This window comes from Scyliorhinus torazame, chromosome 12, assembly GCF_047496885.1.
Source record: "Scyliorhinus torazame isolate Kashiwa2021f chromosome 12, sScyTor2.1, whole genome shotgun sequence".
Taxonomy (NCBI): Eukaryota; Metazoa; Chordata; class Chondrichthyes; order Carcharhiniformes; family Scyliorhinidae; genus Scyliorhinus; species Scyliorhinus torazame.
In genome coordinates, this window is record NC_092718.1 from 85,696,867 (window position 1) to 85,718,268 (window position 21,402).

Below are 21,402 nucleotides of genomic sequence, written 5' to 3' on the forward strand. Positions count from 1 at the left end.
ACCCTGGGGTGTAGTCCATCTGGTCCAGGTGACTTATCCACCTTCAGGCCTTTCAGTTTCCCCAGAACCTTCTCCTTAGTCATTGCCACTGCACTCACCTCTGCCCCCTGATTCTCCTGGAGCTCTGGCATCCCCCTGGTGTCTTCCACCGTGAAGACTGATGCCAAGTAACTATTCAGTTTGTCTGTCGTTTCTTTGTTTCCTATTATTACTTCTCCAGCCACGTTTTCCAGTGGTCCAAAGTCTATTTTTGCCTCTCTCTTGCCTTTTATATACTGAAAGAAACTCTTCCTATCTTCTTTTATATTACTAGCTGACTTGCACTCCTATTTCATCTTCTCTCCCCTTATTGCTTTTTTAGTTGTCCTCTGCTCGCTTTTAAATGATTCCCAATCCTCTGGCTTCCCACTAATCCTTGCCACTTTGTATGCTTTTTCTTTTGCTTTTATCCTGTCCTTGACTTCCCTCGTCAGCCATGGATGCCTTGTCCTCCCCTTAGCATGTTTCCTCCTCCTTGGGATGAATTTCTGCTGTGCCTCCTGAATAACCCCCAAAAACGCCTGCCATTGCTGTTCCACTGTCTTCCCTGCTAGTCTCCTTTTCCAATCAACTCTGGCCAGCTCCTCCCTCATGTCTTTGTAGTTACCCTTATTTAATTGTAATACCATTACATCTGACTCCAGCTTCTCCCTCTCAAACTGCAGGGTAAATTCTATCATATTGTGGTCACTGCTCCCTAAGAGCTCCTTCACCTTAAGTTCCCTAATCAAGTCTGCCTCATTACACATCACAAAATCCAGAATTACCTATTACCTAGTGGGCTCTACCACAAGCTGCTCCAAAAACCATCTCTTAAACATTCCACAAATTCCTTTTCTTGGTATCCACTACCAATCTGATTTTCCCAGTCCACCTGCATATTGAAGTCACCCATGATGATTGCGATATTGCCTTTTTTACATGCTTTCTCTATCTCCTGATTTATTTTCTGCCCCACATCCTGACTACTACAAGTGGGCCTGGAACTCCCATCAGGGTCTTTTTACCTTTATGACTCCTCAACTCTACCCACAGAGATTCTATGCCTTCTGGTTCTATATCACAGTAAGAAGTCTTACAACACCAGGTTAAAGTCCAACATGTTTGTTTCAAACACAGTGTTTGAAACAAACCTGTTGGACTTTAACCTGGTGTTGTAAGACTTCTTTCTGTGCTCACCCCAGTCCAACGCCGGCATCTCCACATCACAGGTTCTTTCTCACTCCTTGCTATCGATTTAACTTCATTCCTTACTAACAATGCAACCCCGCCCCCTTTGCCCATCTGCCTGACCTTTCGATAGGATACATATCCTTGTATATTTAGATCCCAGCCCTGATCCCCTTGCAGCCACGTCTCTGTGATGCCCACAACATCGTACCAGCCAATTTCAAATGTGCGCAACAAGCTCATTTACCTTGTTCCGTATACTGCACGCATTTAGGTACAGCACCCTCAGTCCTGCATTGACCACCTCCCTTCTCACACTTGTCACCTTTTTTGCTCTGCCTGAGGGTGATGTTCTATTATTTTGTTCTCTATTCCCCCTTAGGTTATGTCACCTTCTAACTAACGCTCGGGTTCCCACCCCCCTGCCATATCAGTTTAAATCCCCCCGAGTGACACGAGCAAACCTCCCAGCCAGGATATTGGTGTTCCTCGAGTTTAGATGCAACCTATCCTTCTTTTACAGGTCGCACCTCCCCCGGAAGAGATCCCAATGGTCCAGAAATCCCTCCTACACCACTGGTTTAGCCACGTGTTTAGCCGCACTATCCTCCTATTTCTAGCCTCACTGGCACAGGGAGTAATTCTGAGATTGCAACCCGAGAGGTCCTGCTTCTTAGCTTACTGCCTAACTCCCTGAACTCCTTCTGCAGAACCTCATCACTCTTCCTGCTTATCTCACTTGTACCTATGTGTACTGCGACCTCTGGCTGTTCACCCTCCCCCTTCAGAATGCTTCCAATCCACCAATTCAGCCTCTTGGAACATTCTCGCTCACTCTCCTGTCTCTGAGATCTCCTTACATTCGATGTTACATTCTGTTTGACTAATGTTGCAGTAAAGCTTCTACATCAAAGGTGCGACACCCAGCTCTGATAACACTCTCGATCTCTGTAAATACCTCCAACTCCTGCAAACCTCCCAATCTCTGTAACCTCCTCTCTCCCCTTCAACCCTCCCTATCTCTGTAACCTCCTCCAGCACCTACAACCCTCCCTATCTCTGTAACCACCTCTCGCCCCACAACCCTCCCTATCTCTGTAACCTCCTCCAGCCCCGACAACCCTTTTTAAAAAACTATTTTATTAAGGAATTTATATAACAACAAACACAGCAAATAAGAGCAGAAGCAATCTTGTACAAAATAAATAACCAACACCCACTTCCCTTTGCCCTCCTCCCATCCTGCCTTTCCATGCTTTAACCCCCCCCCCTTCCCCTCAGCTGACACCTCAATCCTTCTTAAAGAAATCAATAAATAAATGTCCTCCACCTCCGGGCAAACCCATCAACCAATCTCTCAAGACAAACTTGAGCTTTTCCGCCAGGTCACTCACCCACACTCCCGCTTTTGGCAGCCACCCAAACAAAATCCATCTCCGTGCTATCAGGAAGGCAAAGGCCAAAACATTGGCCTCTCTCAGCCCCTGGACTCACGGGTCTTCTGACACTCCAAATATCGCCACCTCTGGTCTCAGGGCCCACCCTTACTCCCGACACCTCGGACATTATGTCTGTAAATCCCTGCCGGAACCAGTTTCGGACATGCCCAGAACTTGCGGACGTGGTTCGCAGGCCTCCCTGTGCACCGCGCACACCCATCCTCTACTCCCTCAAAGAACCTACGCATCCTAGCCACCGTCATATGCGCCCTGTGAACAACTTTAAACTTGCACGCGACGAGGACGCGTTCACCCTCCACGGGGCCTCCTCCCACGTCCCGGCCTCCACCACCCCCAGCACCTCCTTCCACTTTCATTTAACATCTCCTTTTGGGGCTCCCTTCCAGTCCATCAGCTTCTTATAAACCTCAGACACCTTCCCCTCATCTACCCCCTCCCTCGCCAGCACCTTATCCTGCAGCTCCAACAGCAGCAACACGGGAAAGGTTGGCACCTGCCTCCTCACAAAATCCCGGACCTGTAAGTATCTAAATCCATTCTTCCTGGGCAGCTCATATTCTTGCTCCTGGTCCTCTAAACTCGCAAAGGTGCCCCCTATGAACAGAACCCCAAATCTCTCACCAAGCCTCACATCTAGCACCCCGGTGCAAACCTATGATTATCACAAATCGGTGCCCACACCGAGGCACCCTCCAGTCCCTAGTGCTGCCTCCCATAGAACATACAGTGCAGAAAGAGGCCATTCGGCCCATCGAGCCTGCACCGACCCTCTTAAGCCCTCACTTCCACCCTATCCCTGTAACCCAATAACCCCTCCTAACTTTCTTGGTCACTGAGGGCAATTTATCATGGCCAATACACCTAGCCTGCACGTCTTTAGACTGTGGGAGGAAACCTGAGCACCCGGAGGAAACCCACGCAGACACGGGGAGAATGTGCAGACTCTGCACAGACAGTGACCCAGCGGGGAATTGAACCTGGGACCTTGGCGCTGTGAAGCCACAGTGCTATCCACTTGTGCTACCGTGCTGCCCTCAAGGCCAACAGTACCACTGGGCTCATGGAGTACCTGGCCGGCGAGAATGGCAGAGGGGCCGTCGACAATGTCCCTGAACCCGTTCCCCAACAAGAGGCTGCCTCCATCTGCCCCATACCGACCCCTCCCCCAGTACCCATTCCTAACCATAACGATGTTAGCCACTCAGTAGTAATTCATTATATTCAGCAATGCCAGCCCCCCACCACCTCCATTCCAAAAATGCCTTCTTGACCCGCAGGGTCTTTCCTGCCGACACAAACCCCGAGATCAATGCATTGACCTTTTTTTAAAAAATGACTTCAGAATGAAGGTTGGGAGGTTCTGCAATACAAAGAAGAGACTCGGCAGCACCATCATCTTCACTGTCTGCACTCGCCCCTCCAGCGACAATGGCAGCACATCCCACTTCTTAAAATCCCCCTTCATCTGCTCCACCAACCGAGCCACCTGGATGCCCAAGTACATGAAATATGCCTCCACCACCTTGAACAACAAATCCCTAGCCCCTGCAGCCCTAACTATCTTTGTAACCTCCTCCCGCCCCTACTACCCTCCCTATCTCTATAACCTCCTGCAGCCCTGACAACCCTCCCTACCTCTGTATCCTCCTCCAGACCTACAACCCTCCCTATCTCTCTAACCTCCTCCAGACTCTACAACCTTCCCTATCTCTGTAACCTCCTCCAGCCCCTACAACCCTCCCTATCTCTGTATCCTCCTCCAGCCCGACAACCCTCCCTATCTCTGTAACCTCCTCCAGCCCTACAACACTCCCTATCTCTGTAACCTCCTCCGGCCCCTACAACCCTCCTATCTCTGTAACCACCTCCAGCCCCGACAACCCTCCCTATCTCTGAAACGTCCTCCAGCCCCTTTGATTTTATTTATTTAGTATTGTCACATGTATTAGTATACAGTGAAAGGTATTATTTCTTTGCATGCTCTACAGACAACGCATACCGTTCATAGGGAAGGAAGGAGAGACTGCAGAATGTAATGTTACAGTCATAGCTAGGGTGTAGAGAAAAGATCAACTTAATACGAGGTAGGTCCATTCAAAAGTCTGATGGCAGCAGGGAAGAAGCTGTACTTGAGTCGGTTGGTACGTGACCTCAAACTTTTGTATCTTTTTCCTGACGGAAGAAGATGGAAGAGAGTATGTCTGGGGTGCATGGGGTCCTTAATTGTAATGGCTGCTTTTCCGAGGCAGCGGGAATTGTAGACAGAATCCATGGATGGGAGGCTGGTTTGCGTGATGGATTGGGCTATATTGACAACCTTTTGTAGTTTCCTATGGTCTTGGGCAGAGCAGGATCCATACCAAGCGGCGATACAACCAGAAAGAATGCTTTTCTATAATGCATCTGTAGAAGTTGGTGAGAGTCGTAGCTGACATGCCAAATTTCCTTAGTCTTCTGAGAAAGTAGAGCCATTGGTGGGCTTTCTTAACAATAGTGTCGGCATGGTGGGACCAGGACAGGTTGTTGGTGATCTGGACACCTAAAACCTTGAAGCTCTCGACCCTTTCTACTTTGTTCCATTGATGTAGACAGGGTAATGTTCTCCACTACGTTTCTTGAAATCAATGACAATCTCCTTTGTTTTGTTGACAATATTGTCGTTGCACCAGTTCACCAGATTCTCTATCTCATTCCTGTACTCCGTCTCGTCATTGTTTGAGATCCGACCCACTCGGGTGGTGTCATCAGCAAATTTGAAAATCGAGTTGGACAGGAATTTGGCCACACAGTATAGGTGTTTAAGGAATATAGTAGGGGGCTGAGGACACAGCCTTGTGGAGCATCGGTGTTGAGGATGACCGTGGAGGAGGTGTTGCCTATCCTTACTGATTGTGGCCTGTGGGTTAAGAATTTCAGGATCCAGTCGCAGAGGAAGGAGCCGAGACCCAGGCCACGGAGTTTGGAGATGAGTAGGAATAATGACGTTGAAGGCTGAGCTGTAGTCAATAAATAGGAGTCTGACATAGGTGTCTTTGTTATCTGGGTATTCCAGGGTTGAGTGCAGGGCCAGGGAGGTGGCATCTACTGTGGACCTGTTGCAGCGGTGGGCGAACTGTAGTGGATCAAGGCAATCCAGGAGGCTGGAGTTGATTTGTGCCATGACTAACCTTTCGATGCACGTCATAATGATGGATGTCAGAGCCACTGGACGATAGTCATTAAGGCACGCTGCTCGACTTTTCTTTGGTACAGGGATGATGGTCGTCTTCTTGACCCTACAACCCTCCATAGCTTTGTAACCTCCTCCAGGCCTGACAACTTTGCACATTGCTGTAACCTCCTCCAGGCCTTACAACACTCAATATCTCTGTTAACTCCTTCAGGCCCTACAACCCTCCATTTCGCTGTAGCCTCCTCCAGCCCAAACAACCTTTGCTATCCCTGTAACCTCCTCCAGCCCCAACAACACTCCCAAGAACTCTGCATTCTCCAATACTGGCCACTAGACCATTCCCTGATTTTCAGTGCTCCATCATTGGTGACCGTGCCTTTAGCTGCTTGCACCGTTGTCTGTCTGTGGCTCTCGGTCGGTCTGTCTGTCTATGGCTCTCTCGGTCGGTCTGTCTGTCTGTGGCTGTCTCGGTCTGTCTGTCTGTGGCTCTCTCGGTCTGTCTGCGGCTCTCGGTCTGTCTGTCTGTGGCTCTCGGTCGGTCTGTCTATCTGTCTCTCTGTCACTCATCATTGGTGACCGTGCCTTTAGCTGCTTGCACCGGTCTGTCTGTGGCTCTCGGTCGGTCGGTCTGCCTGTGGCTCTCTCGGTCTGTCTGTCTGTGGCTCTCTCGGTGTGTCTGTGGCTCTCGGTTGGTCTGTCTGCCTGTGGCTCTCGGTCAGTCGGTCTGCCTGTGGCTCTCGGTCGGTCTGTCTGCCTGTGGCTCTCGGTCGGTCTGTCTGCCTGTGGCTCTCGGTCGGTCTGTCTGCCTGCGGCTCTCGGTCGGTCGGTCTGCCTGCGGCTCTCGGTCGGTCGGTCTGCCTGTGGCTCTCGGTCGGTCGGTCTGCCTGTGGCTCTCGGTCGGTCGGTCTGCCTGCGGCTCTCGGTCGGTCTGTCTGCCTGTGGCTCTCGGTCGGTTGGTCTGTCTGCCTGCGGCTCTCGGTCGGTCGGTCTGCCTGTGGCTCTCGGTCGGTCTGTCTGCCTGTGGCTCTCGGTCGGTCTGTCTGCCTGTGGCTCTCGGTCGGTCTGTCTGCCTGTGGCTCTCGGTCGGTCTGTCTGCCTGTGGCTCTCGGTCGGTCGGTCTGCCTGTGGCTCTCGGTCGGTCGGTCTGCCTGTGGCTCTCGGTCGGTCGGTCTGCCTGTGGCTCTCGGTCGGTCGGTCTGCCTGTGGCTCTCGGTCGGTCTGTCTGTCTGTGGCTCTCGGTCGGTCTGTCTGTCTGCGGCTCTCGGTCGGTCGGTCTGCCTGTGGCTTTCGGTCGGTCGGTCTGCCTGTGGCTCTCGGTCGGTCGGTCTGCCTGTGGCTCTCGGTCGGTCGGTCTGCCTGTGGCTCTCGGTCGGTCGGTCTGCCTGTGGCTCTCGGTCGGTCGGTCTGCCTGCGGCTCTCGGTCGGTCGGTCTGCCTGCGGCTCTCGGTCGGTCGGTCTGCCTGTGGCTCTCGGTCGGTCTGTCTGTTTGTGGCTCTCGGTCGGTCGGTCTGCCTGTGGCTCTCGGTCGGTCGGTCTGCCTGTGGCTCTCTCGGTCTGCCTGTGGCTCTCTCGGTCTGCCTGTGGCTCTCTCTGTCTGCCTGTGGCTCTCGGTCGGTCGGTCTGCCTGTGGCTCTCGGTCGGTCGGTCTGCCTGCGGCTCTCGGTCGGTCGGTCTGCCTGTGGCTCTCGGTCGGTCTGCCTGTGGCTCTCTCGGTCGGTCGGTATGCCTGCGGCTCTCGGTCGGTCTGTCTGCCTGTGGCTCTCGGTCGGTCTGTCTGCCTGTGGCTCTCGGTCGGTCGGTCTGCCTGTGGCTCTCGGTCGGTCTGTCTGTCTGTGGCTCTCGGTCGGTCGGTCTGCCTGTGGCTCTCGGTCGGTCGGTCTGCCTGTGGCTCTCGGTCGGTCGGTCTGCCTGTGGCTCTCGGTCGGTCTGTCTGCCTGTGGCTCTCGGTCGGTCGGTCTGCCTGTGGCTCTCGGTCGGTCGGTCTGCCTGTGGCTCTCGGTCGGTCGGTCTGCCTGTGGCTCTTGGTCGGTCGGTCGGTCTGCCTGTGGCTCTCGGTCGGTCGGTCTGCCTGTGGCTCTCGGTTGGTCGGTCTGCCTGTGGCTCTCGGTCCGTCGGTCTGCCTGTGGCTCTCGGTCGGTCGGTCTGCCTGTGGCTCTCGGTCGGTCGGTCTGCCTGCGGCTCTCGGTCGGTCGGTCTGCCTGTGGCTCTCGGTCGGTCTGTCTGCCTGTGGCTCTCGGTCGGTCAGTCTGCCTGTGGCTCTCGGTCGGTCGGTCGGTCTGCCAGTGGCTCTCGGTCGGTCGGTCTGCCTGTGGCTCTCGGTCGGTCTGCCTGTGGCTCTCGGTCGGTCGGTCTGCCTGTGGCTCTCGGTCGGTCGGTCTGTCTGCGGCTCTCGGTCGGTCTGCGGCTCTCGGTCGGTCGGTCTGCCTGTGGCTCTCGGTCGGTCGGTCGGTCTGCCTGTGGCTCTCGGTCGGTCTGCCTGTGGCTCTCGGTCGGTCGGTCTGCCTGTGGCTCTCGGTCGGTCGGTCTGCCTGTGGCTCTCGGTCGGTCGGTCTGCCTGTGGCTCTCGGTCGGTCGGTCTGCCTGTGGCTCTCGGTCGGTCTGTCTGTCTGCGGCTCTCGGTCGGTCTGTCTGCCTGTGGCTCTCGGTCGGTCGGTCTGCCTGTGGCTCTCGGTCGGTCGGTCTGCCTGTGGCTCTCGGTCGGTCGGTCTGCCTGTGGCTCTCGGTCGGTCGGTCTGCCTGTGGCTCTCGGTCGGTCGGTCTGCCTGTGGCTCTCGGTCGGTCGGTCTGCCTGTGGCTCTCGGTCGGTCTGTCTGTCTGCGGCTCTCGGTCGGTCTGTCTGCCTGCGGCTCTCGGTCGGTCGGTCTGCCTGTGGCTCTCGGTCGGTCGGTCTGCCTGTGGCTCTCGGTCGGTCTGCCTGTGGCTCTCGGTCGGTCAGTCTGTGGCACTCTGTCTGCCTGTGGCTCTCGGTCGGTCGGTCTGCCTGCGGCTCTCGGTCGGTCGGTCTGCCTGCCTGTGGCTCTCGGTCGGTCGGTCTGCCTGTGGCTCTCGGTCGGTCGGTCTGTCTGCGGCTCTCGGTCGGTCAGTCTGTCTGTGGCTCTCGGTCGGTCGGTCTGCCTGTGGCTCTCGGTCGGTCTGCCTGTGGCTCTCGGTCGGTCTCTCTGTGGCTCTCGGTCGGTCGGTCTGCCTGTGGCTCTCGGTCGGTCGGTCTGCCTGTGGCTCTCGGTCGGTCGGTCTGCCTGTGGCTCTCGGTCGGTCGGTCGGTCTGCCTGTGGCTCTCGGTCGGTCGGTCGGTCTGCCTGTGGCTCTCGGTCGGTCGGTCTGCCTGTGGCTCTCGGTCGGTCGGTCTGCCTGTGGCTCTCGGTCGGTCTGTCTGCCTGTGGCTCTCGGTCGGTCTGTCTGCCTGTGGCTCTCGGTCGGTCTGTCTGCCTGTGGCTCTCGGTCGGTCTGTCTGCCTGTGGCTCTCGGTCGGTCGGTCTGCCTGTGGCTCTCGGTCGGTCGGTCTGTCTGTGGCTCTCGGTCGGTCTGTCTGCCTGTGGCTCTCGGTCGGTCGGTCTGCCTGTGGCTCTCGGTCGGTCTGTCTGCCTGTGGCTCTCGGTCGGTCGGTCTGTCTGTGGCTCTCGGTCGGTCTGTCTGCCTGTGGCTCTCGGTCGGTCGGTCTGCCTGTGGCTCTCGGTCGGTCTGTCTGTCTGTGGCTCTCGGTCGGTCTGTCTGTCTGTGGCTCTCGGTCGGTCGGTCTGCCTGTGGCTCTCGGTCGGTCGGTCTGCCTGTGGCTCTCGGTCGGTCTGCCTGTGGCTCTCGGTCGGTCGGTCTGTCTGTGGCTCTCGGTCGGTCGGTCTGCCTGTGGCTCTCGGTCGGTCGGTCGGTCTGTCTGTGGCTCTCGGTCGGTCTGTCTGTCTGTGGCTCTCGGTCGGTTGTTCTGCCTGCGGCTCTCGGTCGGTTGGTCTGCCTGTGGCTCTCGGTCGGTCTGTCTGCCTGTGGCACTCTGTCGGTCTGCCTGTGGCTCTCGGTCGGTCTGTCTGTCTGTGGTACTCTCTCGGTCTGTCTGTCTGTGGCACTCTGTCGGTCTGTCTGTCTGTGGCACTCTGTCGGTCTGTCTGTCTGTGGCACTCTGTCGGTCTGTCTATCTCTCGGTCGGTCTGTCTGTCTGTGGCCCCCTCGGCTGGCCAGTGGCCCCGCCGCCCGCTCCGCGGCTCGCTGCGTTTCGCTCTCTCGGCCTCTCATGGAAACTGCAAATTGGGTTACCCAGATTACTGCATTTTCCCAGCTTCAGCCAGTAGATGACAGTGTTGTACATGTTTTAAATTTCAATTTGGGAACTGCAAGCTTTCTAAACTGTCTTCTTTCCAGTTTCTGCCCAGTCCCAATAAAAATGACCATGAAGCTGTTGGATTGTTGTCAAGCCCCAACTGGTTCACTAATGTCCCTTTAGGGAAGGAAACCTGCCACCCTTACCCAGTCTGGTCTATATGTGACTCCAGTCCCACAGTAACCTGGGTGACTTTTAACTGAAGTGGGGCCTGGCAGGTCGTTTCAATCTGCCACACAGCAGTTCAAGCAGGTTCTTCACCGCCAATCCCTCAATAAGGACAAACGGACAATAAATGCCTCCCTTCGCTCGGGCTGACAAGTGGCAAATAACATTCATGCCACACAAGTGCCAGACAATGCCCATCTCCTACAAGAGAGGATCTAACCATCACCACTTGACATTCAATGACATCACCATCGCTGAGTCCCCCACAATCAACATCCTGGGGGTTACCATTGACCAGAAACTGAATTGGACTAAACCGAGAAATACTGTGGCTACCAGGGCAGGTCAAAGGCTAGGAATCCTGTGGTAAGTAACTTACCCTTGACCCCTCCCCAAAGTCTGTCCGCCATCTACAAGGCACAAGTCAGAAGTTTAATGGAATACTCTCAACTTACTTGGATGAGTGCAGCTCCAACAACACTCAGGAAGCTCGACACCATCCAGGACAAAGCAGTCCAGTTTGATTCGTACCGTTTCCCCAAACATTCACTTAGGCAGCACCTTCCAAACCGACGACCATGCCCATCTCGGACGAGGGCAGCAGATACCTGGGAACCCCACCACTGGAGGTCACTCATAATCCTGCTTTGGAAATATATTGGCCGTCCCTTCACACTCGCTAGGTTAAAATCCTGGAACTCCCTCCCTAACAACACTGGGTGTACCTACACCTCGGGGACTACAACGGTTCAAGAAGGCAGCTCACCACCATCTGCTCAAGGAGCAATTAGGGATGGGCACTAAATTCTGGCAGACAGAATCCCGTAAAGGAATTTTTGAAAAAGCTTTGCCGGCAACGCCCCACCCTTACCAGCAGGTCTGATGCCTTGTACCTCTTTGAATCAGGAGGCCATTCAGCTCCTTGAGGCTGCTTCACCATTCAGTGTGTTCATGACAAATCTGATTGTTACCTTGTTTCGCTTGCCCTAGATAACCTTTGACCCCACCTTCCCTAGTTGGTCAATATATCTGTGCCTCAAAAATGATCAACAACGCAGCCTCCGCTACTCTCTGGGGAAGAGGGTTCCAAATACCGACGACCCGTCTGAGAGAAAACATTTCTTCCGATCTCTGTCTTAAATGTCAAGCTCCTCTGTCTCGCACCGTTCTCCCACGTCCACTGTGGCACGTCTGCAACTGCTCCTTGTTGTCCTTCAGCCCCCTACCCTCCACTTTTGCTCTCCGGGGTGATCTGAGTAACTTTCCAGCCCTGATCAAATGGCCGAAATACCGATTTATTTACAGATGTCACTCTTTACGAGTCCATTTTTGCTCTTTCAGTTCCGAACCCCTCTACCACCGTCTCAGGGTGCAATTTATAACTTGCAGCTTAGCATCCGCATTTCAGAGGCCTCAATTTTCTTCCACTGACTTATTTATTGTCCCGGTTTCTGAGAGTGAATAGAATGCTGCATCTTATGGAGTATTTCCGCCTTGTTACAAGCTTGCATTTCCTTGTTGACGCACCCCTCACCCTCAGAATTAATTCTGTCTGACTCTTGTTGCGACACCCTGGGCGAGTGCACGGTCAATTTCAGCCCCACAGACCCCAGAGTCCCAATATGAGTGATTTAACCAATAATTTGTATATTTTCCTGAAATCTTTGACCCTTGACTGCTTCAGTGACTTACAGGCACCAGATTTGTGAATAACACATCAAAAAAACTTTATTTATAACAAGAGTGGAGATAAACATGTAATGGATATAAAAGAGCAATGGTCTACTAATGTGACTATTCCCCAAATCGTCCCTTAGACAGGGATTAAAAGGAAATCAGGATCAGACGAGGATTGAAAAGAGGTTCCTTACACCCTATCCTTCTGATCTTCTCTCAGCATTGGCCTTAATTGGACCAATCCATTCCAATCTCCACTATAGATTCATCAAACGTATTCCTTCAAACTACCGTTGTCTTTGTCCCCTTCCTTTTTATACTCAACTCTGTCCATCTCTCAAATTAAACAGAAAATGCTGGATAATCCTGGCGGATTCTGTGGGGAAAGAAACAGGGTCAACGTTTTAACTCTCACCGTAATTTACCAAAATGACGTAGCCTTTTTACTTTATTATTATGCCCTTGCCTCCGGTATTTCCCTGGAAAAACTTGCCCTGAGCACAGAACAAATGAGAGTCAGATCAAGAGAGAATGTTCTTTAAAAAGTAAATTTTGTTCATTTGTAACTATCCCACCGTAAATCTTTGTACAGGTTTGTTCAGTCAGCCCATGTTTACTACTGGGTGCTTGAATGGACCTAGTTTTTTAAAATCTCAATTGGGTGGGCATATTTAAGATTTCCATCTCTGATGCAACATTGAAGCAGCTCAGATACTAAGGTCTTCGAAGGGCCGGGCATGTTTCCATACCTGGCTGTGATGCAGCCAGATAGGATGCTTTCTATGGTGCATCTGTAAAGGTTTTGTTAGACTCAATGTAGACATGCTGAGGTTCAACATGATTTCCAGGCTATTGTTGTTGAGGGATGAGATTGGATGGGAGAGTTAGGGCATTAGCTGGTTGATTTTCGATGGGAGAGTTAGGGAATTAGCGGAATGGTCTTCGATGGGAGAGTTTGGGGATGAGCGGGATGGCCTTCGGTAGGAGAGTTAGTGTTTGGAGGGATGGACTTCGATGGGAGAATTAGGGGATTAGCAGGATGGTCTTCGATGGGCGAGTTAGGGGATCAGCGGGATGGTCTTCGATAGGAGAGTTAGGGGATTGGAGGGATGGTCTTCGATGGGAGAATTAGGGGATTAGCAGGATGGTCTTTGATGGGAGAGTTTGGGGATTGGATTTGTTTATTGTCACGTACTGAGGTACAGTGTAAAGTATTGTTCTGCAGACGGAACATTCCGCACATGAAAAGAAAATACACAATGTAAATACATTGACTCGGGCATCGGGTGAAGCATAGTATCCTTAGTGAAGTGTAGCATCCTTAGTAGAGAAGATGTGTGAAGCGATCAGATCAGTCCATAAGAGGGTCGTTTAAGAGTCTGGTAACCGGGGAAGAAGCTGTTTTTGAACCTGTTAGTGCGTGTTCTTAAATGTTTGTATCTCCTGCCCGATGAAAGAAGTTGGAAGAATGAATAAGCCAGGTGGGAGTGGGCTTTGATTATGCTGCCCGCTTTCCCCAGGCAGTGGGAGGTGTAGATGGAGTCAATGGATGGGAGGCAGGTTCGTGTGATGGACTGGGCTGTGTTCACAACTCTAGTTTCTTGCGGTCTTGGTCCGAGCAGTTGCCATACCAGGCTGTGATGCAGCCAGATAGGATGTTTCTATGGTGCATCTGCAAAAGTTGTTAAGTGTCAATGTGAACATGCCAAATTTCCTTAGTTTCCTGAGAAAGTATAGATGCTGTTGTGCTTTCCTGGTCGTAGCGCCGATGTGGGTGGACCAGGATAGATTGTCGGTGATGCACACACCTAGGAATTTGAAACTGTCAACCATCTCCACCTCGGCACCATTGATGCAGACAAGGGTGTGTACGGCACTTTGCATCCTGAAGTCAATGACCAGCTCTTTAGTTTTACTGATGTTGAGGGAGAGATTGTTGTCGTCACACCACTCCACTAGGTTCTCTATCTCCCTCCTTTACTTTGACTCATCGTTGTTCAAGATCCGACCCACTATGGTCGTGTCATCATCAAACTTCGAGATGGAGTTGGAGCCAAATGTTGCCACACTGTCTTGTGTGTATAGGGGTAAGTACGCAGCCTTTATGGGACCCCGGTATTGAGGACTATCATGGAGGAGGTGTTGTTGTTTATCCTCACTGATTGTGGTCTATGGGTTAGGAATTCGAGGATCCAGTTGCAGAGGGAGGAGCCAAGTCCTAGGTTTTGGAGCTTTGATGTGAGCTTGGCTGTGATTATGGTGTTGAAGGCGGAGCTGTAGTCAATAAATAGGAGTCTGATGTAGGAGTCCTTGTTGAGATGAGTCCTTGTTGTCGAGATGGAGGGATGATCTTTGATGGGAGAGTTAAGGGATTGGTGCGATGGCCTTCAATGGGAGAAATATTGTACTGGAGGAGGGACTTTACCTTTGCTAATTGACCCTCTTTTGCAAATTTTACTGTTTCTGTATCATTCCAGTGAACACAGTTCCTTCTAGCGAGCTGGAGGATTCACTGCAAGTCTGAGTGAAATAGAGGTAAACAACCAGAAATAAGTCTGTTTTCTTAAGTCAAAAGTTGCTCAAAATGATACGATAACCTGAATCCTTTTGAACTTTTTATTGCGGTCACCCTTCTTTCCAACGATTGGGTTATTCCATTGTTTTTCATATAAATGAATGACAAGCAAAATGTTTCCATCTTTTTGGATAAGAATGTTCGGTTGTTAAGGAACCTGAACTATTAGCACTTCAGCTGTCCATTGTTATTCAGAAGCTGCAGGATGGACGGACACCCACCACCCTCTTCTTCTCCTCGGAGCAGGGAAGGTTCAAGGGCAGATTGAATCAAGGCCTTTAAAATCATATGGGGGGGGGGGGGTTTGGGTAGAGTAAATGAGGAGAAAGTGTTTCCAGTTGGCAGGAGGCTCAACCAGAAGGACTCGGATTGAAGAGAATCTGGAAAAGAACCGGGGTGGGGGGGGGGGGGGGGCGGGAGGTGAGGCAAATTTTTATTTTACACGGCGAGTTGTCGTGATCTGGAAGGTGCTGCCTGAAAGAGCGGTGGAGCAGATTCAATAGGAACTTTCAAAAGGGGGAATTGGATAAATACTCGGTGGGGAAGAATTTGTAGGAAGATGGGGGAAAGGGTAGAGAGGGGGGGAGCAGCCTTGTTTGCAAGTGCAGTTCCCTGGAACTGTTCCACCAGTGCAGGAGTCCATGTGGGGATGGCGGGCAGAGACTGGTGGATGCAGGGGATTCACACGGTCTCGCAGAGTCACTAACACGTGCTTGTTTGTTTTGCAGGATACGCCTTGGGAGGCAGGAACAAAGATGCAAAAAACGCCGATCATTCTCGCCAAGCCCCCTGCCGAGCGGGTAAGGGACAGGGCCCATGATGCGGCGGAGCCCTCGGGAGGAGCTGGTTTCAAGGGTCACTTTCTGTGTTGCGTTCAATAGAATAGAATCACTGCAGTGTAGAAGGAAGCCATTCGGCCTGTTGAATCTGCACTGACCCTCTGAAAGAGTACCCTACTTAGGCCCATGCCACTGCCTTATCCCTGTAATCCAGTAATCCCACCTAAGATTTTGAACACTGAAGGGCAATTTAGCATGACCAATCCACCTAATCTGCACATCTTTGGACTGTGGGAGGAAACCGCAGCGACCATAACACATGGGAGCGAACTTAGACAATTCGGTCCATCAAGTCTGCTCCGCCAATCAATCATGGCTGATTTGTTTCTCATCCTCAATCTCCTGCCTTCTCCCCAGAACCCCTTATTAATCAAGAAGCTATCTATCTCTGTCTTAAAAACACTCACTCATTTGGCCTCCACTGCCTTTTGCGGCAATGAGTTCCACAGATTCACCACCCTCTGGCTGAACAGGAAACCCACGCAGACACGAGGAGAACGTCCACACAGACTGTGACCCAAGGCTGGAATTAAGCGCAGGTCCCTGGTGTTGTGAGGCAGCAGTGCCCACTTCTGTGGGACAGGGTCTGTTTTGGAGGCTCCGCTCCAGTTATGGAGCCTCAATTTAATGTCCCATTTGAAAGACGGAACATCTGAAAGTGCAGCACTCCCTCAGTACTGACCCTGTGACAGTGCAGCACTCCCTCAGTACTGACCCTGTGACAGTGCAGCGCTCCCTCAGTACTGATCCTCTGACAGTGCAGCACTCCCTCAGAACTGACCCTGTGACAGTGCAGCACTCCCTCAGTACTGATCCTCTAACAGTGCAGCAATCCCTCAGTACTGACCCTCTGACAGTGCAGCACTCCCTCAGTATTGAGCCTCTAACAGTGTAGCACTCCCTCAGTACTGACCCTCTGACAGTGCGGCACTCCCTCAGTACTGACCCTGTGACAGTGCAGCACTCCCTCATTACTGACCCCCCGACAGTGCAGCACTCCCTCAGTACTGACCCTCCGACAGTGCAGCACTCCCTCAGTACTGACCCTCCGACAGTGCAGCACTCCCTCAGTACTGACCCTCCGACAGTGCAGCACTTCCTCAGTACGGCTGGAGTTGTTTGGTGTGGTTCGTGGAGTTTTAGTTGGTGGTGAGAAATCTCAACCTCCTGACTGAGTCGAGAGAAAATGTGAGCTAAACCCATTGAGCTACGCTGGGCCTATGCTGAATATCCTTGGTTTTGGAAGCTGTCGCTGGTTAAAGTTGGAGGTGGAAGGTAATGTGAGCGTCCTATTCCCCATCTCCTCTCTCATGTCATGTTTCTCTGTTTTCTCCTCCGTTTGACAGGGCAATAAGGCGGCGCCCACCCCGCCAGTGTCCGCTGGCAATCCCACCGAGAAGCCCATTGTGCTGATGAAATCTCGGGAAGAAAGCAAGCCCTCGGCCACGGGGGACGGGGCGTCACAGGCTCCTGCAGCCTCGGGAAAGTCCGAGAAGGAGTTCCAGCGGCCCACACAGCCTGTCTACCAGATCCAGAACCGCGGCATGGCCCCCTCCACGCCCAGCAGCAACGTGGACCGTAAGTAGAAGGACCCAGTACCCAAAACCGACAAGGGGAGTTTGGCTGAAAGCTCACAAATCTCTGATCACATCAAATCGACCACACAGATTAAACCATCACCCCATCCACCTGCTCAGTCCCTCTGTCAACACTCTAATGCCCCCTACATTCACTCCCTCCGTCAACACTCTCTCCCTCCCTTCACATCCTCTGTCAACACTCCCTCCTTCTGTCAACACTCACTCTCTCGCTCGTTCAACATTCTCTACTTTGGTCAACACCCTCCACCTCGATCAACACCCTCCACCTCGGTCAACGCTCTCCACCTCGGTCAACGCTCTCCACCTCGGTCAACGCTCTCCACCTCGGTCAACGCTCTCCACCTCGGTCAACGCTCTCCACCTCGGTCAACGCTCTCCACCTCGGTCAACGCTCTCCACCTCGGTCAACTCTCCACCTCGGTCAACTCTCCACCTCGGTCAACGCCCTCCACCTCGGTCAACGCCCTCCACCTCGGTCAACGCCCTCCACCTCGGTCAACGCCCTCCGCCTCGGTCAACGCTCTCCAGCTCGGTCAACGCTCTCCAGCTCGGTCAACGCTCTCCAGCTCGGTCAACGCTCCCCAGCTCGGTCAACGCTCTCCAGCTCGGTCAACGCTCTCCACCTCGGTCAACGCTCTCCACCTCGGTTGCCGCCTGCTCGCCCTCGGTCGCCGCCCGCTCGCCCTCGGTCACTGCACGCTCGCCCTCGGTCGTCGCCCGCTCCCCCTCGCCCTCGGTCGTCGCCCGCTCGCCCTCGGTCGTCGCCCGCTCCCCCTCGCCCTCGGTCGTCGCCCGCTCCCCCTCGCCCTCGGTCGTCGCCCGCTCCCCCTCGCCCTCGGTCGTCGCCCGCTCCCCCTCGCCCTCGGTCGTCGCCCGCTCCCCCTCGCCCTCGGTCGTCGCCCGCTCCACCTCGCCCTCGGTCGCCGCCCGCTCGCCCTCGGTCGCCGCCCACTCACCCTCGCCCTCGGTCGCCGCCCGCTTACCATCGCCCTCGGTCGCCGCCCGCTCCCCCACGCCCTCAGTCGCCGCCTGCTCCCCCTCGCACTCGTTCGCCGCCCGTTCCCCTCGCCCTCAGTCGCTGCCCTCTACATCGATCAAGACCCTCTACCTCGATCAAGACCCTCCACCTCGAACAAGACCCTCCACCTCGAACAAGACCCTCCACCTCGAACAAGACCCTCCACCTCGAACAAGACCCTCCACCTCGAACAAGACCCTCCACCTCGAACAAGACCCTCCACCTCGAACAAGACCCTCCACCTCGAACAAGACCCTCCACCTCGAACAAGACCCTCCACCTCGAACAAGACCCTCCACCTCGAACAAGACCCTCCACCTCGAACAAGACCCTCCACCTCGAACAAGACCCTCCACCTCGAACAAGACCCTCCACCTCGAACAAGACCCTCCACCTCGAACAAGACCCTCCACCTCGAACAAGACCCTCCACCTCGAACAAGACCCTCCACCTCGAACAAGACCCTCCACCTCGAACAAGACCCTCCACCTCGAACAAGACCCTCCACCTCGAACAAGACCCTCCACCTCGATCTAGATCCTCTACCTCGGTCAACATCCTCGACCTCGGTCGACGCTCCCTCCCTCCTCCGTCGACGCTCTCTCCCTCCTCCGTCGACGCTCTCTCCCTCCTCCGTCGACGCTCTCTCCCTCCTCCGTCGACGCTCTCGCCCTCCTCCGTCGACGCTCTCTCCCTCCTCCGTCGACGCTCTCTCCCTCCTCCGTCGACGCTCTCTCCCTCCTCCGTCGACGCTCTCTCCCTCCTCCGTCGACGCTCTCTCCCTCCTCCGTCGACGCTCTCGCCCTCCTCCGTCGACGCTCTCGCCCTCCTCCGTCGACGCTCTCGCCCTCCTCCGTCGACGCTCTCTCCCTCCTCCGTCGACGCTCTCGCCCTCCTCCGCCGACGCTCTCGCCCTCCTCCGCCGACGCTCTCGCCCTCCTCCGCCGACGCTCTCGCCCTCCTCCGCCGACGCTCTCGCCCTCCTCCGCCGACGCTCTCGCCCTCCTCCGCCGACGCTCTCGCCCTCCTCCGCCGACGCTCTCGCCCTCCTCCGCCGACGCTCTCTCCCTCCTCCGCCGACGCTCTCTCCCTCCTCCGCCGACGCTCTCTCCCTCCTCCGTCGACGCTCTCTCCCTCCTCCGTCGCCGCCCGCTCCCCCTCGCCCTCGGTCGCCGCCCGCTCCCCCTCGCCCTCGGTCGCCGCCCGCACCCCCTCGCCATCGGTCGCCGCCCGCTCCCCCTCGCCCTCGGTCGCCGCCCGCTCCCCCTCGCCCTCGGTCGCCGCCCGCTCCCCCTCGCCCTCGGTCGCCGCCCGCTCCCCCTCGCCCTCGGTCGCCGCCCGCTCCCCCTCGCCCTCGGTCGCCGCCCGCTCCCCCTCGCCCTCGGTCGCCGCCCGCTCCCCCTCGCCCTCGGTCGCCGCCCGCTCCCCCTCGCCCTCGGTCGCCGCCCGCTCCCCCTCGCCCTCGGTCGCCGCCCGCTCCCCCTCGCCCTCGGTCGCCGCCCGCTCCCCCTCGCCCTCGGTCGCCGCCCGCTCCCCCTCGCCCTCGGTCGCCGCCCGCTCCCCCTCGCCCTCGGTCGCCGCCCGCTCCCCCTCGCCCTCGGTCGCCGCCCGCTCCCCCTCGCCCTCGGTCGCCGCCCGCTCCCCCTCGCCCTCGGTCGCCGCCCGCTCCCCCTCGCCCTCGGTCGCCGCCCGCTCCCCCTCGCCCTCGGTCGCCGCCCGCTCCCCCTCGCCCTCGGTCGCCGCCCGCTCCCCCTCGCCCTCGGTCGCCGCCCGCTCCCCCTCGCCCTCGGTCGCCGCCCGCTCCCCCTCGCCCTCGGTCGCCGCCCGCTCCCCCTCGCCCTCGGTCGCCGCCCGCTCCCCCTCGCCCTCGGTCGCCGCCCGCTCCCCCTCGCCCTCGGTCGCCGCCCGCTCCCCCTCGCCCTCGGTCGCCGCCCGCTCCCCCTCGCCCTCGGTCGCCGCCCGCTCCCCCTCGCCCTCGGTCGCCGCCCGCTCCCCCACGCCCTCGGTCGCCGCCCGCTCCCCCTCGCCCTCGGTCGCCGCCCGCTCCCCCTCGCCCTCGGTCGCCGCCCGCTCCCCCTCGCCCTCGGTCGCCGCCCGCTCCCCCTCGCCCTCGGTCGCCGCCCGCTCCCCCTCGCCCTCGGTCGCCGCCCGCTCGCCCTCGGTCGCCGCCCGCTCGCCCTCGGTCGCCGCCCGCTCCCCCTCGCCCTCGGTCGCCGCCCGCTCCCCCTCGCCCTCGGTCGCCGCCCGCTCCACCTCGCCCTCGGTCGCCGCCCGCTCCCCCTCGCCCTCGGTCGCCGCCCGCTCCCCCTCGCCCTCGGTCGCCGCCCGCTCCCCCTCGCCCTCGGTCGCCGCCCGCTCCCCCTCGCCCTCGGTCGCCGCCCGCTCCCCCTCGTCCTCGGTCGCCGCCCCCTCCCCCTCGCCCTCGGTCGCCGCCCCCTCCCCCTCGCCCTCGGTCGCCGCCCCCCTCGCCCTCGGTCGCCGCCCCCTCGGTCGCCTCCCCCTCGGTCGCCTCGCCCTCGGTCGCCGCCCCCCTCGCCCGCCTCCCCCTCGGTCGCCGCCCGCTCCCCCTCGCCCTCGGTCGCCGCCCCCTCGCCCTCGGTCGCCGCCCCCTCGGTCGCCTCCCCCTCGCCGTCGGTCGCCGCTCGCCCTCGGTCGCCGCCCGCTCCCCCTCGCCCTCGGTCGCCGCCCGCTGCCTGCTCCTTCTATTTCTCTCTCCCTCTTGTGTAGCCCCCTTAACTGCATTGACCTTATGGCTTCACCCACAGACATTCAGAACAAGCAGGTCACTGAGTCTTTATGTTAGCCCCACAGTGTTATTTATTTATTTACGGCATATGGGCATCGCTGGGTGGAAGGAGTGGGTGATTGGTTGCCGCCCGCAAGCACTCATGTCACTCTCCTCGGTGAGCGGTAAGAAGGCAGCTCTTATTGTTGCTCATGCTTTACGATTGTCTCCTGCAGCTGTGATCGGCCAGGCCAAGCTCCAGCCGCCCGAGAGGATGAAACACGCCATCAAACTGGTGGATGACCAGATGAACTGGTGCGATAGCGCCATGGAGGTAGGTGATGGGACCCTCGCCCACAGCCACAACAACCTGCATTAACAAAGCAGCAAAGCGTGTCCCAAACTACTTCACAGCACCTCAAATCTCAACAACTTCACAACTGCAGAAATATCGGTCAGGTGGTATCCCTCAGTCAAAGAGGGAGGATTATCAGGAGCCAGAGCGAGAGACGCTGAGTGGCTGAAGGAGGGATTCCAGAGGTCAGGGCCCTAGGCCGCTAATGGTGGCCAGTTAGGATTGGGTCATCTCTATCATGGCTGTCACCACCCTATCATGGCTGTATGAAGTACAGCAGCCAGACTGTGCAATGCA

At 56.3% G+C, this 21,402-nt stretch overlaps 1 protein-coding gene across 2 annotated transcripts in view; it reads left to right on the forward strand.

Annotated features, from left to right (window-relative positions):
- The window catches only part of smg9 (SMG9 nonsense mediated mRNA decay factor), a 74,185-nt gene that overhangs the window by 12,192 nt on the left and 40,591 nt on the right, over window positions 1–21,402 (forward strand). Inside the window, exons 1-4 of one of the 2 annotated variants that reach the window (XM_072468945.1) lie at window positions 14,509–14,527; window positions 15,296–15,367; window positions 16,753–16,984; window positions 20,987–21,084. In XM_072468945.1, coding sequence (XP_072325046.1) covers window positions 15,323–15,367; window positions 16,753–16,984; window positions 20,987–21,084 — 375 coding nt within the window. In that variant the 5' untranslated portion in view covers window positions 14,509–14,527; window positions 15,296–15,322. Of the gene's footprint in view, window positions 1–14,508; window positions 14,528–15,295; window positions 15,368–16,752; window positions 16,985–20,986; window positions 21,085–21,402 lie in introns of those variants that run through there. The other variant, XM_072468944.1, reaches the window with a different exon arrangement.